Source organism: Stegostoma tigrinum, chromosome 7, assembly GCF_030684315.1.
Source record: "Stegostoma tigrinum isolate sSteTig4 chromosome 7, sSteTig4.hap1, whole genome shotgun sequence".
In the NCBI taxonomy this organism is placed as follows: Eukaryota; Metazoa; Chordata; class Chondrichthyes; order Orectolobiformes; family Stegostomatidae; genus Stegostoma; species Stegostoma tigrinum.
The window spans coordinates 52,900,012-52,916,647 of NC_081360.1; the positions used below are offsets into that span (position 1 = coordinate 52,900,012).

Below are 16,636 nucleotides of genomic sequence, written 5' to 3' on the forward strand. Positions count from 1 at the left end.
CTTGATGAGCACATCACCTTAAACATTCACTTCCTCCATCATTACAGCTGTAGCAGGGCTTGGACCTCATGTGGGGGTATGATTAGAAATTGGGGTCATTCCAAGACATCAAGGGTTATCATGGACATGAATCTAGGTCTAATGGAAGATGGTGCTTCGCCACTAGCTTCTCAGGGTTATAATTGCTGGCACTGTCAGTGTAGCCCACATTCATAAACAAATTATTTTAAAACCCTCAACCATGTAAGATCTGCCAAAGCTATGGAACAAATAGCTCTTAAGGACACTGAAGCTTATTCCGAGGTCAGGTACAGTGGACCTGCTGAAACATCACCTTGGGTGTGTGACTTAAACATTTGATAAAAGAACAGTAGTTTGCAAATAATCTTCATTCTGCCCTTCACACATTATGATGTTTATCCAAAATGTTTCTGAATATAAAAAATCTGATGAGCACACTTGCATTCAGATCTGCAATGACTTCAATGGTCAGTATAGTGATTCAGCCTGGACACCCTGTTTTTCCCAACAGAGCTGTTAAAATGAAAAAGTGTTCAACCTAAACTACTTACTTCCACGAACAATCCATACAAGGATTATGGACAGGCGAGCATTAAAAAGGAAAGCTGACTGAGCTCTTTCCACACTGTGGGAGATCAAAAAAGCATCCTCTGAAATCTGATGAAGAAGGAAAGTCCTTTGGATTTAGATTTGTCACCTTCATGGTTGATAGGATTGATGTAGAAAACACCAATCAATCACGAGTTGGAAAAGATTATCCTGTTGCTGACAAAAGGAGCAATGAACTGAGCTGCAAATTTATAGGTCTTACATGCAGAGTCGGCTAGAGACATGGCAAGGCCGCTGTGGTTATTACAATCGTGGGAAGTCCCAGGTTCCTTGCTTCATTTGGATGGCAACCTGTTGAGTTTCATGTGAAACCAATAAAGAGATAAATATAGCGGGGCGACACAAACATTGTTTTCATTCATGAGCTTCCTTACAAATCTGTCACAGCCGGGTTTAAAGTCACGTTCTGCACTGCAAGAAAGTAAGAACATGAACACAAATGTTTTCACACATATGGTTAGAAGGATATAGCCTGCTTCATTGTAAGTTATTCAGGCAGGTATTTAAGCTTTTAGAACCAATCTGAATAAATATTTGAAAAGTTATAATTTAGAGGCTTGCAGGACAGGAATGGGGCTAAGATAGTGCTCGCTTTTCAATTACAGTTGAAAAGCTATGACCAGCATCGGAACAAGAGGCAGGAATGTCTGAGTCATGATTATTATAAATCAGATCCAGCAGGTGGCGTTTTTGTAAAGGAACACCTATATACAGGACTTGCATGAGGAAGAGAAAAAATTGTGTCCTTCACGACAGATTTCAAGAGGAACAGATGTGGCCCAGAGATCTAATTATTATAATCATTTTAACTAGACATACACATTGGACAGCTTTGAAACCATTACAGGGATAAGATAAAGCAACAAGACAGTAAGAGACAATGGGAACTGCAGATGCTGGAGAATCCAAGATAACAAAGTGTGGAGCTGGATGAACACAGCAGGCCAAGCAGCATCTCAGGAGCACAAAAGCTGACGTTTCAGGCCCAGGCTCAGAGAGGGGGACGGGGACAAGGTTCTGAAATAAATAGGGGGAAAGGGGGAAGCAGATCGAAGGTGGAACTTGTTACGATCTTAACTCAAAAGCTTTGCACAGTTTTCACTGCATTGAATCATTAAATGTTGAACTATACCAGAAGTTTTCAGTCTTTGAAATTTTAATGCTGAGAAAACTAGTTATTCTGCTGATGACAGGCATGATATATAATATACATTACCTATTTTTAATCGCTTATAGTTGCAAATCAGATTTCAATATCACCCATAATCATTTCAGATATTTGTGGCACATTCTGCCAAGATTGCATAGTCTAGAATATTTAAAAATAAGTAATTATCTTCCAGAATATTGTACAATTAAGACAGTTAGAAATAACAAGTTACAACGTACACATTCAAATATTACTCTGCGGCACAGTCCTTGGATAGAAACAATGGCCAGTTTACATCATTATAATGATCAGTTTCGGTGTTTGAAATGAATGGGTTCATGACTCAACCCAGGAGTCTGCCTGCTTGGTCCCTCCTAAAAGTTGTAATATTTCTACTCTTCCCACGTTGAGGGCCTTACGTTATGCTAGTGTCCCCTGGTTGGTCTGCCAGCCTGTTGCAAGGTGGCTGCCATCATTGCCACTGCACCACTGGCAAAATAATGGTAGATCCTCTAAATTGGGCCTAATTGGTGCCTGAATTATTTAAAGTGCCTAGTCACTGCCTTACAATGAGCAGCCAATCCACATTCCTGCTCACGGCTGGGGAAACTTCCTTGGTGGTAGGGACGTGTCAGGGAACCAACCTGATAAGTCATATGCCTTCCCAGTAGCCACCCATCACCCTGTTCCCTACTTAGCTAATTCAAGGCTGGGACAATTCTGCCAGAGTCTTTGTGCCATCCTTATCTGGGTGGTAAGCTTGATGGTGGCCAATTAGGAAGTTATTTCCTGGAAGATAGACCCCGTGGGCTGGCTCCCACTTACTGAATGCTCAGGACCCTCATCTAGTCCTAAAGAAAACAAGAAAATCCTATCCTCTGTTTCTTCAGTAGGTAAGGACAGCAGTGGGCAACTATTTCTATCATGCTGATGAAGTTCTATCTCTAATTTGTACAGATTTATATTGTAGTTCCAAAAATATAACCAATAGTGGTGTCTAATTTATAGGCTCTCTGAGATGCATTATCAGTGACTGATATTTTTCACACCAAACAACATACTGATAACATTTTCTACCAGTGAGACATTTATACTATTCTATACCCACACATTTGCTATTGGTCCTCTGATTCTGATATCCAGACATTGCCTTCTTTTAAGCATTTTACTACTGGTACCTTGCTTTCAGATCCTTGGGACAGTTTATTATGTTAAGGTGCCATACGAATGCAAGTTGTTGTCGTTTGTCTGACAGAGCAATGTATTTTACTTTACAACAGATTCGAACCGTTAGGGCAATTTCTGACTTTGCAGTTTTCAGGTTATTAGTTAACTATTCAATTTAAAAACAGCCAACAGGATGCCATGGTGTTGAATGAATATTTACAGCATTGGTAATTCTTCAGAGTAATAATTTTTACAAGTAAAAAGGGTTGTTATCAATTGCATTCAATAAATATTATATTATAGCTTGCTTAATACTCATCCTTCATCAACTTCACAAATACAGATTATGTTATCACACTGCTGTTAGTGGGAGGCTGCTGTGTTCAAACTGGCTGTCATATTTCCTACATTAAAACAGTGATTACATTTCAAAAGTATTTAATTGACCGTAGACATGTATGTTACATATGAAGGATGAAAGTAATCAGCCAATATTATTAACAGAATAAATACAACTCAATATGGAAACCAGGGAAATTGTACTTGTAAGTGCAGAAAAGGCAAAACAGCAATTCTGGAATCAGTGCAATGTCATTTTTGCACGTTTTATGAAAGGATAAATTAATTGTAAGAACTTCCAGTAGTGCTGTTTTTTTGTGGTAACAATATATGTGATTCCATCCCTTTAATACCGCGGGATGTTAAAGGCACTTGATAAATGTAATTTTCTGTTTTCATTGACAATGCATCCCTTGCAGCCCTTCCTGATTTAATTGAAGGTTGAAGTTCCTCTATAAAGCAACAGCAAGGCACTAAAACATTTTGCTTGTTACCTGCTACTTCTGAGTGCAAAGTACATTGTCAGTTCATTACAGAATCAAGGCACATTAATAAAATATTCCAACGGTGCTTTATAAACAGCTATTCACATGGGACTTACTAATCAACTTATGTTTTCACTAGCCTAACATTTCAAATATTTAACAATAAACTATAGATAACCGATAACTGTCGAATGCTTCATTGAACATTAATTCAGATTATTATTGATTCACAATCTGTAGTTGGTCAGTTGACGACCTTTTACTATCACAAAACTTTTATTGCTAAGTGTGCATACTTAGAAAGCATTGTGATATAGATCCTACAAACATTTGTTTGCACTTCCTGTCAATGTTTCCCATTCCAAATTCCTATGCTCACAACGGAAAAGGCCTCTGTGAAATTTCACTATGTTTTTACAACTCACTGCCAGTGACTGTTTATTGGGAGATTATCATGGGTTTGAGATTGTGAAAAGAACTGCACAGAGGAATATTACTGTTATCTTATATTTAAAACTTACTGACATATGATCCTCTTCCATGGAGTACGAATAATCATTCAATATCATACTTGAGTGGGAATTCATATTTGCTGCTATATTTGGGAGGGTTTTCTGGAAATGACGGCAAATGAGTTGTGACTTCCATCTTGTCACTGTTTCAACAGCAAAACTGCACTTCTGGAATATCCAAGCTTCTTGGCAAAGGTTTAATATGTGCGATGAACTTTCCTGATATTTCGATGTTCTTATTCTCTCTCCTCCCCTCTCCCCCACTTCTTAGACACTCTTTCCCACCTGTGTTACTCTCTTTCCATTGCCCTTTCCCACTTTAATGCCACATTTCCTCCACTCCCAAATTCCTAGCCACACTAAGTTCAAGTATGCATGAATTTAAGTGATGCACAATACATGTATGTTGTGTCCACAGCCATGGTCTTCATTCGAAGTTGTCATGCTGTGTGGCTCAGAAAACTGCTTAGGAAAGTGTCGTGTAACACAAAAACTTGCTTCTTAAAAGAAACCATGATCGTCACCAACTGGAACACTTACACAACTCCTAGCTCCTTACCGAAAATACAAGAAAATATAATGCCCACATATATTTGATGCTGTTGGCATTAACAGGGTTGAGTGTTGACTTAAACTCACCAATGAGGCAACAATCCATTTCAAGACTCCCCACCACAAAATAAACAGGACATTTACCCGATTGGTGAAAGAGATAGAAGATTTTTAGTTACTTGAAAAAACTAGACACGTCAAATCTTTTCTCCTTTGAAAGGACTGTGGATGAGGGAGGAGGGGAGCTTGGTAGGGGTGAACAAAGTCTTCAATGATTTTAATAAAGTGGTGATATAAAAATATAGAGGGAAACCGTATCCAATGACAGAATAATTGTGAATCAGAGGACAGAGTTAAGGTGATTGGTACATGATGTCAACAATTTTTATGATATAAATCGTTGTGAGCTATAATGCATTCCCTGAAACGATGCTGAAATCAGATTCAATAACAACTTTCAAAAAGGAAAATTAATAAATTATTGAAGAAGAAACATTTTGTAGGCAATGAGGAACAAGCACAATTGGATAACATTACTCTAATGTAAACCGATGATTATGAACTCTAACTACATATAATACTGAGTTGCCTGTGTCTTATGGAACAGATAATCAGTCTGGATGAGGCCATATGATGCCCATGAGCTGAAGTTTAATAGAATTCCTCAATTTCATTGTTGCAAGCATTCTATTATATTGCTGGAGCAAAGTGTAGACAAATAGCTGTACACATATTGTTGTCAATGAATACTGGAACTCTAGTAGAAGAGAGTAATGTAGTGTACGCTTCAACTTATTTTCCAAAATGTCCCCCCCTCTTCCTCTCCTGAGGATTTTGACTGCTATTGGATTATGGCTCAATAATTACTGAATATCTTACAATAAACATAACCAAGTGGCCACTCTTCATTCAGTAACCTAGATAGATAGAGAGTACTGGCCACATATTTTATGGCAGCAACATCTGGCAAAGCCCATATTTGTCCTTAAGGTTCATACAAATACAAATTCCAGCAGCAGCCAATGGATAGAGTTCAGGAGACAGTCCTGGATGACTTTTCACACCCTAACCTAGGGACGAAGAGAATAACTGATCCTATTGCCAAGGTGATTTAGATCCGACAGCATGGAATGGGATCAAATGCCTAATCTGTACAGCTCACTTCCAAGTTGCGTTTACTTACATGGGACAATTTAATCTGATTATACCAGAAGCAATACAACAGGCTGTAGAGTGCTCTGCAGACTTCCATAAGTTAATGTACTCAGTATCACAGAGGTCAATTCAGAGAAACAATGGCAGGTGAGTTGTTGTAAATGAAATTTGAAATCTTCGTACTTAAGTTTATATTACATGTTCAGTCCCATTTAGGTCTCCCCACTATTGCCTTGCATGACACAAATGACCATTTTTAATTGTCAAAGGGATGTTTGGTTTCTATTATTACTTGATATGAAAAAAACCATCAGTGCATTTCTGCATTGTCCCATTCTATTCAACCATTATGGTTGAGATCTAATTTTGTCCCTAGCAAATTTGAAAGTTCCTCCAAATTCTGGAGTTGAGTAAGACCTTTTGTCCAAGTGGTATTCCTCTCTACAATTCTCTAAAAACTTACCTCAGCCTAAGACAGCTCCTGAATGGCTTACTCACACGCCATCTTTACTTCTCTTGAAAATGTTTTATACATGACTCAAAGTTTCAGGATGAACTTGCTTTGTATCAGATATTTTCTTCAGTTAACTTTCAAATGATCCAGTCTTTTAAAATTTCAGCCTCATAGCGAGTTTTGAGAAGATTTGTAGCTCAGGTTGAGTTTCTGGATGTGAGTTTGCTCGCTGAGCTGGAAGGTTACTTTTCCAGCTCAGCGAGCAAACTCACATCCAGAAACTCAACCTGAGCTTGAAAACTAACCTTCCAGCTCAGCGAGCAAACTCACATCCATTTCAGCCTCATCTATTATCGATGCTGTGGCCACTCTTTTCACCCTCTTCATTAAACTACGCTGTATGTTTGGAATGCCCTAAGAAATTCTGATCTTTGGTAAATGTCTGTGGAGTATTAATATTTCAGCAGTAAGCTGCAGAAGGTATTGATAAAAAAAATGTAAAAATGGTGCAAGAATTAAACAGCCAATTAGGATTTTTAATTGTAAAACAAAATTGTCAATAAAGTGCAACAACAATAAGTATGTAAGGAGCGCAGAAAAGGCTACAGATTTTATTCCTCTGCCAATTCGATGACAGCAAACTCAGTGCCTGGAGTGGCATCCATCTCAGGTATATGAAGTGAAGTTTTGCTGGACTTATAATATACTTTCCCTTAAAGCCTAAAAGTTTTGTCAGGGAAATTCCCCAGTAGGTGGGCTTGTAAATCTAGCTTCACAAATCATCCTATACTTTAGTGGGGCTTGTACTAGGAGCAAAATGTTCTAAAATTTACCCAGGAACATCTTCCAATCTACTTGTAGCACTAAATTGAATGTCAGTATTAGTCAGTTTCAAAGCCATGAAACATTTCATCTTACCTCCTTTGTGTGGGTGTGAAATGACACTGACATATCCAGCAGAAGTTTCCTATGCTCCACTCTTCGTACAAAATCTTGAATCCGTACTTCGAGGTGTCGGGCAGCTTTGTAGATCTCCTCAGGATCACATTCTCCGGTCTGGGCTAACTGCTCTGCTGCTTCCAGCAGCTTATCAGCATTGGTGTATGTATTCTAGTTGAAAATGGAAGAAAATTGAATGGATTTGTGATTCTGAAAGCTGTTGTGGCTGTTTATGTGCTCAATAACATGCTGACAGATAATCTGTTAAGCCTAAAGTAAATCATATTAATAATTTCCTTCAGAAGAAGAGAGAGGAAAAAAAGACATCTGGCTGAACAGTCTGCACAGATTCCACTTTCAACAGTCGGTACCAAACAGTATATAATCTTTTAAAACATAGCTTTGTTCCACAACACCAGATCGTCATGTACATTAACACAAAAGTGCATGCTTATCTATGAAATCCTTGGAATCTCCAACAGTTATCATGTGATTTGATTCTCCCAGTCCATTACCACAGCAATTTATCTTCAGCACAGAAATATTTGGCTAATCAAGAGCACCACTTTCTGGGTCTATCAGATAATATGATACAGAAAGGATATTTTTTTAAATACTAAAAGGAAAATCAGCCAATCTAATACAAATGTATGAGCGCACGTAACTACAATACATTTCTGTCCGCAATATGACTTAATCCAATATCTGTTTCAAAAGTACTTTACTCAGCATTTGAGAAAATTAATATTTACTTTGTTACGGTTTTCCAGACATCATGGAGTTGAAATTTTCTCAAGAGCCCGAATCGCTGGTACAACCTCACGTGCAATGAACAACTTCCTTCAGAAATATGACTAGTCTGTTGCCTGCTTTTGATCAATCACCTGATGTGTGTAAAATGGGCTCAACCTGTGAGGTCACCTAATACTTCATCCTAAAGCTTTAAGTGCGATGATTGCTCAGGGAAGGCACAAAGACTATATACTCGTTCTGTATAATTTCCTAGTGTTGATATACGTTACTGGTAATTAATGATATTTTAAAAGATGTTTTGGAATAAAATCTAACATCAATTAAGAAAGCTCACAGTGCTTTAGCATGCCCCAGTACCCAGGTAAGTTACAGAGAGCTGGGCTGCTTCATATTTTCAAATATGCACAATTCTTCATCGCCCAAAATAATGTATTAAAGCTATGGTTAGAAAACAACTTATATAAATTCTACAACTCATTCAGCAGATTTATATGAGTGTCTGTATTTTTGGTTCAAAACAATTTATAATTTTTTGCCACATCTCCCTCAGATTGCAATGTCAGTTGGGTCAGTTCTGTTAAAGAGACACTGGACTCAAAAATGTTAACTCTGTTTTCTTCCAACAGATAGTTTCTGACCTGCTGAGTTTCTCCAGTAATTTCTGTTCCTATTTCAGCGCCGCTCAGCCCGTTTCCGGAACATGGGCAGGAATTGAAACTAAGACCTAACTCACCTAAGACCTCTCTAACTTCAGTAAGGTATCCTTATTTCTGAATTCAAAACCTCTTGCAATGAAGGCCAATAGACCAATTAACTACTACATGTGCTTGTCTACTTATATTGAATTGTATGCAAGGACACCTGGATTCTTTCCTACATAGGAACAGTAGTAGACCATTCAGCCCCTCAAGCCTGTTTTGCCTTTCAAGGAGATCATGGCTGATCAGTGGCCTAACTCTATGTACCTGCCACAAAAACAGAAATTGCTCAAGAAACTCAGTAGGCCTGGCAGCATCTATAGACAGAATGCAGAGTCAACTGGTCTACAAACTTCAGTTTCTGTTTTTTTTTCCAGATTTCCAGCATCTGCAGTTCTTTGTTTTGCATCTTCCATATGCCTGCCTTTGGCGGAGATCCCTCATACCTTTGCCAAAACAAAATTCTCTTTCTCAGATTTAAAATTAACAATCGATCTAGTATCTAAGAGGGGTCTGCCAGCATATAACTTCTGTGTCCTTGTACTTCAGCCCTTTTGACAGAGGTCAGCAATCAATTATCCTTCTTGATTATTTTCTGTACCTGCTTGCAGCATTTTAAAAATCTATGCAATTGAGCCCCCAAGTCTCTTTGGCCATATGCTGTATTTAACTTCATACCACCTTGAAAATACCCTGACCTTTCTTTTTTGGGTAAAAATGGGTAACCTCACACTTAGATTGAACTCCATGTGCCACAGTCTTGGCCATTCACTTAGTTTATCAATATTCCTTTGTAATTTTAAGCTGTTTTAAGGCTGTTCATCCACATTTCCCAACATATCACCATTTGAATAATATGGTGCCTTTCACACTGAAATGCATAACTTCACACTTAGTCACATTGCACTGCATCTGCTACATGTTTAAATCGCCTACATCCTCCAAAATATCAGTAGATCTGCCTTCCATAAATGCCTGCTGGCTTTGTCCAATCCGTTAATGTATGACAACCATTTACAATCAACTCGTAGACTCCACTCTCCTTACCAAACCTGTCCAAGGCTACAAGGTATACAGCTGGATGAACACTGCAGGCTAAGCAGCATCATAGGAGCAGGAAAGCTGACGTTTCGGGCCTAGACCCTTCTTCAGCCTTTGCCGACAATTCTATGTACTTAGTAATTGCTTGTGCATAGAAATTAGCAACTATTTCTATGAAGACTGCACCTCTATTGCTTTTCTCCGGTTATGTTATGTTATGTGGGAGGTAGGGGTCACCACAAGTGTCCCTGCTGACTTCATTGGTGGTAAGTGCACCCAACTCCAGCTCCTCGGAAACCGCGTTAGGGAACTGGAACTGGAGCTGGATCAACTTTGGATCATTCAGGAGGCTGAGGGGGTAATTGGAGGAGTTACAGGAAGATGCTCACACCTCAGGTACAGGAAAAAGGTAGATGGGTTACAGTCAGGGGACAGGAAAGGAACAGACAGATAGTGCAGGGATCCCCTGTGGCTGTTCCCCTCAATAATAAGTATACTGTCTTGGATACTATGGCTAAGCCATGGGGTATAGGTCTATGGTGCAGAGTCTGTCCCTGTTGCTCAGAAGGGAAGGGGGGAGAGGAGGACAGCATTAGTCATTGGGTGCTCCATAGTTAGGAGGATAGATAGGAAATTCTGTGGGAACGAGAGAGACTCGCTGTTGGTGCGTTGCCTCCCAGGTGCCAGGGTCTGTGATGACTCGGATTGTGTTTTCAGGTTCCTTAAGGGGGAGGGGGAGCAGCCCCAAGTTGTGGCCCACATAGGCACCAACGACATAGGGAGAAAGAGGGATGGGGATGTAAAGCAGAACTTCAAGGAGCGAGGGTGGAAGCTTAGAGCTAGAACAGAGTTGTTATCCGTGCCACGTGCTAGCGAGGCGAGGAATAGGGAGAGAGAGCAGTTGAACACGTGGCTACAGGGATGGTGCAGGAGGGAGAGATTCAGATACCTGGATAATTGGGGGTCTTTCTGGGGTAGGTGGGACCTCTACAAACAGGATGGTCTACACCTGAACTAGAGGGGTACCAATATCCTGGGTGGGGGGGGGCGGAATTTGCTAATTCCCTTTGGGAGGGTTCAAACTAATTCAGCAGGGGGATGGGAACCGGAATTGTAGCTCCTGTGTACAGGAGGTTGAGAGTAGCGAGGTCATGAATAAGGTTTCAAGGTCGCAGGAGTGTACTGGCAGGCAGGAAGGTGGTTCAAAGTGTGTCTACTTCAACGCCAGGAGCATCCGGAATAAGGTGGGTGAACTTGCAGCATGGATAGGTACCTGGGACTTGGATTTTGCGGCCATTTCAGAGACTTGGCTACAGCAGGGACAGGAATGGTTGTATCAGAGATAATGGATTCTCCAGCATCTGCAGTTCCCAAGATAATAAAATGTGAGGCTGGATGAACACAGCAGGCCAAGCGGCATCTCAGGAGCACATGTGCTCCTGAGATGCCGCTTGGCCTGCTGTGTTCATCCAGCCTCACATTTTATTGTCACAGGAATGGTTGTTGCAGGTTCTGGGGCTTAGATGTCTCAGTAAGATCAGGGAAGGTGGTAAAAGAGGGGGAAGTTGTGGCATTATTAGTCAAGGACAGTATTACGGTGGTAGAAAGGATGTTTGATGAGGACTCGTCTACTGAGGTTAGAAACAAGAAAGGAAAGGAGAGGTCACCCTGTTGGGTGTTTGCTATTGGCCTCAGAAAAGTTCCAGAGATGTAGAGGAAAGGATTGCAAAAATGATTCTGGACAGGAGCAAATGTAACAGGGTAGTTGTTACAGGGTCTTTAACTTTCCAAATATTGACTGGAAACGTCATAGTTTCAGTACTTTCGATGGGTCAGTTTTTGTCCAACGTGTGCAGAAGGGTTTCCTGACATAGTATGTAGATAGGCCAACAAGAGGCGAGGCCGCAATGGATTTGGTACTGGGTAATGAACCAGGCCAGGTGTTAGATTTAGAGGTAGGTGAGTACTTCAGTGATAGTGACCACAATTCGGTTACGTTTACTTTAGTGATGGAAAGGGATAGGTATATACCACAGGGCAAGAGTTATAGCTGGGAAAGGCAATTATGAGGCGATTAGGCAAGACTTAAGATGCACAGGATGCGGAAGGAAACTGCAGGGGCTGAGCACAATTGAAATGTGGAGCTTGTTTGAGGAACAGAAACTGTGTGTCCTTGATCAGTACATACCTGTCAGACCGGGAGGAAGTGGTTGAGCGAGGGAACCGTGGTTTACTAAACAAGTTGAATCTCTTGTCAAGAGGAAAAAGGGGGCTTATGTAAAAATGAGGCGTGAAGGCTCAGTTAGGGCGCTTGAAAGTTACAAGTTAGCTAGGAAGGACCTAAAGAGAAAGCTAAGAAAAGCCAGGAGGGGGCGTGAGAAGTCTTTGGCAGGTAGGATCAAGGAAACCCCTAAAACTTTCTATAGGTATGTCAGGAACAAAAGCATGGCTACAGTAAGACTAGGGCCAGTCAAGGGCAGTAATGGGAAGCTGTGCGTGGATTCCGAAGAGATAAGAGAGGTGCCAAATGAATATTTTTCATCAGTATTCACACAGGAAAAAGACAATGTTGTCAAGGAGAATACTGAGATACAGGCTATTAGACTAGATGGGATTGAGGTTCATAAGGAGGAGGTGTTAGCAATTCTGGAAAATGTGAAAATAGATAAGTCCCCTGGGCCAGATGGGATCTATGCTCGGATTCTCTGGGAAGCTAGGGAGGAGTTTGCAGAGACTTTGGCTTTGATCTTTATGTCAAATTTGTCTACAGGAATAGTGCCAGAAGACTGGAGGATAGCAAATATTGTCCCCTTATTCAATAAGGGGAGTAGAGACAACTCTGATAATTATAGACCTGTGAGCCTTACTTCGGTTTGGGTAAAGTGTTGGAGAGAATTATGAGAGATAGGATTTATAATCAACTAGAAAGGAATAATTTGGTTAGGGATAATCAACATGGTTTTGTGAAGGGTAGGTCATGCCTCACAAACCTTACTGACTTCTTTGAGAAGGTGACTAAACAGGTGGATGAGGGTAAAGTGGTTGATGTCGTGTATATGGATTTCAGTAAAGTGTTTGATAAGGTTCCCCACAGTAGGCTGTTGCAGAAAGTTTGGAGGCATGGGATTGAGGGTGATTTAGAGGTTTGGATCAGAAATTAGCTAGCTGTAAGCAGACAAAGGGTGGTGGTTGATGGGAAACGTTTATCCTGGGAGTTCAGTTAGTAATGGTGTACCGCAAAGATCTGTTTTGGGGCCACTGCTGTTTGTCATTTTTATAAATGACCTGGATGAGGGCATAGAAGGATGGATCATTAAATTTGCAGATGACACTAAAGTTGGTGGAGTTGTAGATAGTGCGGAACAATGTTGCAGGTTACAGAGGGACATAGATAAGCTGCAGAGCTGGGTTGAGAGGTGGCAAATGGAGTTTAATGCGGAAAAGTGTGAGATGATTCACTTTGGAAGGAGTAACAGGAATACAGAGTACTGGGCTAATGATAAGATTCTTGGTAGTGTGCATGAGCAGAGGGATCTTGGTGTCCATGTACATAGATCCCTGAAAGTTGCCACCCAGGTTGATAGGGTTGTTAAGGCGGCATACGGTGTGTTCGGTTTATTGGTAGAGGGATTGGGTTTCACAGCCATGAAGTCATGTTACAGCTGTACAAAACTCTGGTGCGGCTGCACTTGGAGTATTGTGTGCAGTTCAGGTCGCAGCATTATTGGAAGGATGTGGAAGCATTGGAAAGAGTGCAGAGGAGATTTACCAGGATGTTGCCTGGTATGGAGGGAAGGTCTTATGATGAAAGGCTGAGGAACTTGAGGCTGTTTTCGTTAGAGAGAAGAAGGTTAAGAGGTGACTTAATAGAGATATACAAGATGATCAGAGGATTAGATAGGGTGAACAGTGAGAGCCCTTTTCCTCAGATGGTGATGGCTAGCACCAAGGGACATAGGTTTAAATTGAGGGGTGACAGATAGAAGACAGATATCAAAGGTAGGTTCTTTACTCAGAGTAGTACGGGCGTGGAATGCCCTACCTGCAACAGTAGTAAACTCGACAAATTTAAGGGCATTTAAATGGTCATTGGATAAGCATATGGATGATAATGGAATAGTGTAGGTTGGATGGGCTTCAGATTGGTTTCACAGGTCGGCGCAACATTGAGGGCCGAAGGGTCTGTTCTGCGCTGTAGTGTTCTACGTTCTATGTTCTCAATTGTACGTTTTTACCAGAATCTTCTAATGCAGCCCCACAGATTCAATATCTGAATGATTCAAAACAACCATTTCTCTGCTGGTACTTGTTCAAGGAAGAGTGGTTGGTGCTGCTCTGAATTTATATCTTGATTGTTTCATTGACCTTTAAAACTGGTACGGGGCTATACCTAAAAAGAAGAGGGTAAGCATTAGCAAATCATTGGCTATGCTATGGAACACCAGGCTGCAATATTCTGGGGATTGAGAGTGTGTAGGTCAAACTGGTAAAGACAGAGCAAAGAGGAAGGGAAGATACTAACAAATGTCCAATGACTCCAAACATGCCACCTCCATGCTAATGGTTATATGACTTCTTCTGATCTAAGAATGGCCTCTTTCATGGGGCCAAGCACTAGCATGTGGTAGGATCCCATAGTGTGGTGTGCAGCTCCTTCCTGGTAAGCAAAACGGGTGGGCAATGATTAACATCTGTCTTTGCCAAATCCTCAATGTTCGCTTATTTTATTGATATTTTATGTTGATTATATTATATTGATTATATTGTATTGATATATAATTTGATATTATATTGATATTTTAATGAACATATCACATGGTGCATAATAAAAGGAAGAGCCAACAAGGCTTGGTAAGAAAACTATTCATACATGAACTGTAGCATTTCAGGACATGAGTATAAGATCATAGCAACAGGGTAGCATGAGGCTATTTGGCCCATTGCTAATCAATAATCATGGCAGATCTGATCTAGATCCTTAATGACACTTTTTCCTGCTTCCAATAACCATCATTCTCTTGTAAATCAAACTAACTCAGCCATGAATATATCTATGGAAGAGAATTCCCAAGACTAGCCACTAACATAAGGTGATTTGGTTAAGTCGTAACTGCTGACTTATAGATGGTACACCAAATGAAGTGAGGCATATTCACAGGCCTAAAGCAATTATTGGGTCCGCTCTGGTTCAGCAAAAGTGTGAGTGAATTGAATCCTGCCTCAGCAGCCTTGATGCCACCACTGACTTCCTTTCTGTACAGCACCCTCTAGGTCCTGAAGGTAATGATGTTCATACTGACATATTGTTTCACACTTCACCCTGCCCATTCACCAATCTTCTTTAGTAAATACCAGCCATCCAAAGAGAAAAGGACCTCTGCTCCATTGCAAAATTCCTCCACCGGCTTCTCTGTGGCTGTACCTGAAAAGAGCTCGTGACCTGTAATGATTGGAACCAGGTGGGTCTTGTTAACTATGAGGTTCTTGATTGGGGTTGTCAACTTGGTAAGCCTTAGCTGACCAGCATAACCAGGAAATTAGAATCTCCTCAGTTCAGGAGACTGGACACAGCCAGTGTACTGTGCACAAGCAAATAAAGGGAAAGGGGTACTTGCTAATGGGACACCAGCCTCTGTGCAGTTATTTCAGGATCCAAATGCCGTTGCTTCGAAATATCCTCCTTATAGTTTCGAAGTAGTGCTTCTGATTTTGACACAAATTGCACATCCCAATTCAGCTGCTGCTGGCCCTTGCCTCTGAAAAACTAGTAGTAACCTGTAAGTTGGTGAGCAAGCAAGATAATTTCTTGGGGTATTTGGTGCTCTTGTTCTGCCAACTCCTGCCTGTTTACTTAAATTGAACCCTATTGGCTCCAAGGCTTCTGATATGCAACATAGTTAAAACACATTAAATAGGGCACATATAAAAAAAAAACACTGAACTTTAATTCAATAAAATAACTTTTTAAGAGTAGCCTTAAATGATTGAAGTGTCATCAGAAATGATAAAGGTTCCTATAATCATAGAAATGCTCACTAAATTAAATCTAAGTATACAAAAAAATGCAGTGTATCTTGCTGGATGGATTTTAGACAATGTGAAGATCAGCAGGACACATTGTGTTGAGTTTATTGACTATTGGTACTTATTTGACTATCCCAGACTGAGATTTGAAGAAAGTCTTGAGTCTGTGTTGTACAAGTACTTTGCTTAATTGCTTATTTCCTTCACAATGCATTCCATTGTTGTAATGAGTAAAACCTAGACTTGTAAACCAGTAATAACATCCAGATTTGAAGTGTTGCTAACTATTTATAATTTAAGACTTATCAAAGTGTGAAATAAGATGAGGAATAATTCTCACCTGAGCTACTTCTTCAAAATCATCATGCCTCTTTTGAAGTGCCCGAGCCCTGTGAAGTGACTTTCCAACCCCAGTGTGTTTACTTAGAAATGCTTCCCCATGGTTTTCTATCCAGTCTAAAACCTGTAATAATAAAAAAAGACATGATAAGATACACCAGCAGAGGTAAATCATTGAAATGCATAATGCTGCACATTCTTTTTATACAATTTAATCCATGTTTGATTAGGAGGATGTTATAATCAATTCACCAGAAACCTGTAATTGGGAGAATTTGAAGGGCCAACTAATTGAATCCCTAGAGAAATGAATTGCCAGGTTTGCCAACCAAGTAGCTAGTATACTGTTCACTGTGCAAGACAAAGAAGAGTACCTGGAGATTATTGCAATGTTCTGT

At 40.3% G+C, this 16,636-nt stretch overlaps 1 protein-coding gene across 1 annotated transcript in view; it reads right to left on the bottom strand.

Annotated features, from left to right (window-relative positions):
* kalrna (kalirin RhoGEF kinase a) overlaps positions 1–16,636 on the bottom strand; it is a 693,809-nt gene that overhangs the window by 321,568 nt on the left and 355,605 nt on the right. The window contains exons 10-11 of the mRNA XM_059647272.1: positions 16,240–16,362; positions 7,363–7,554 (exon numbers count right to left, since the gene is read on the bottom strand). Of these exons, the coding sequence (XP_059503255.1) occupies positions 7,363–7,554; positions 16,240–16,362 (315 nt within the window). The remainder of the gene's footprint in view (positions 1–7,362; positions 7,555–16,239; positions 16,363–16,636) is intronic.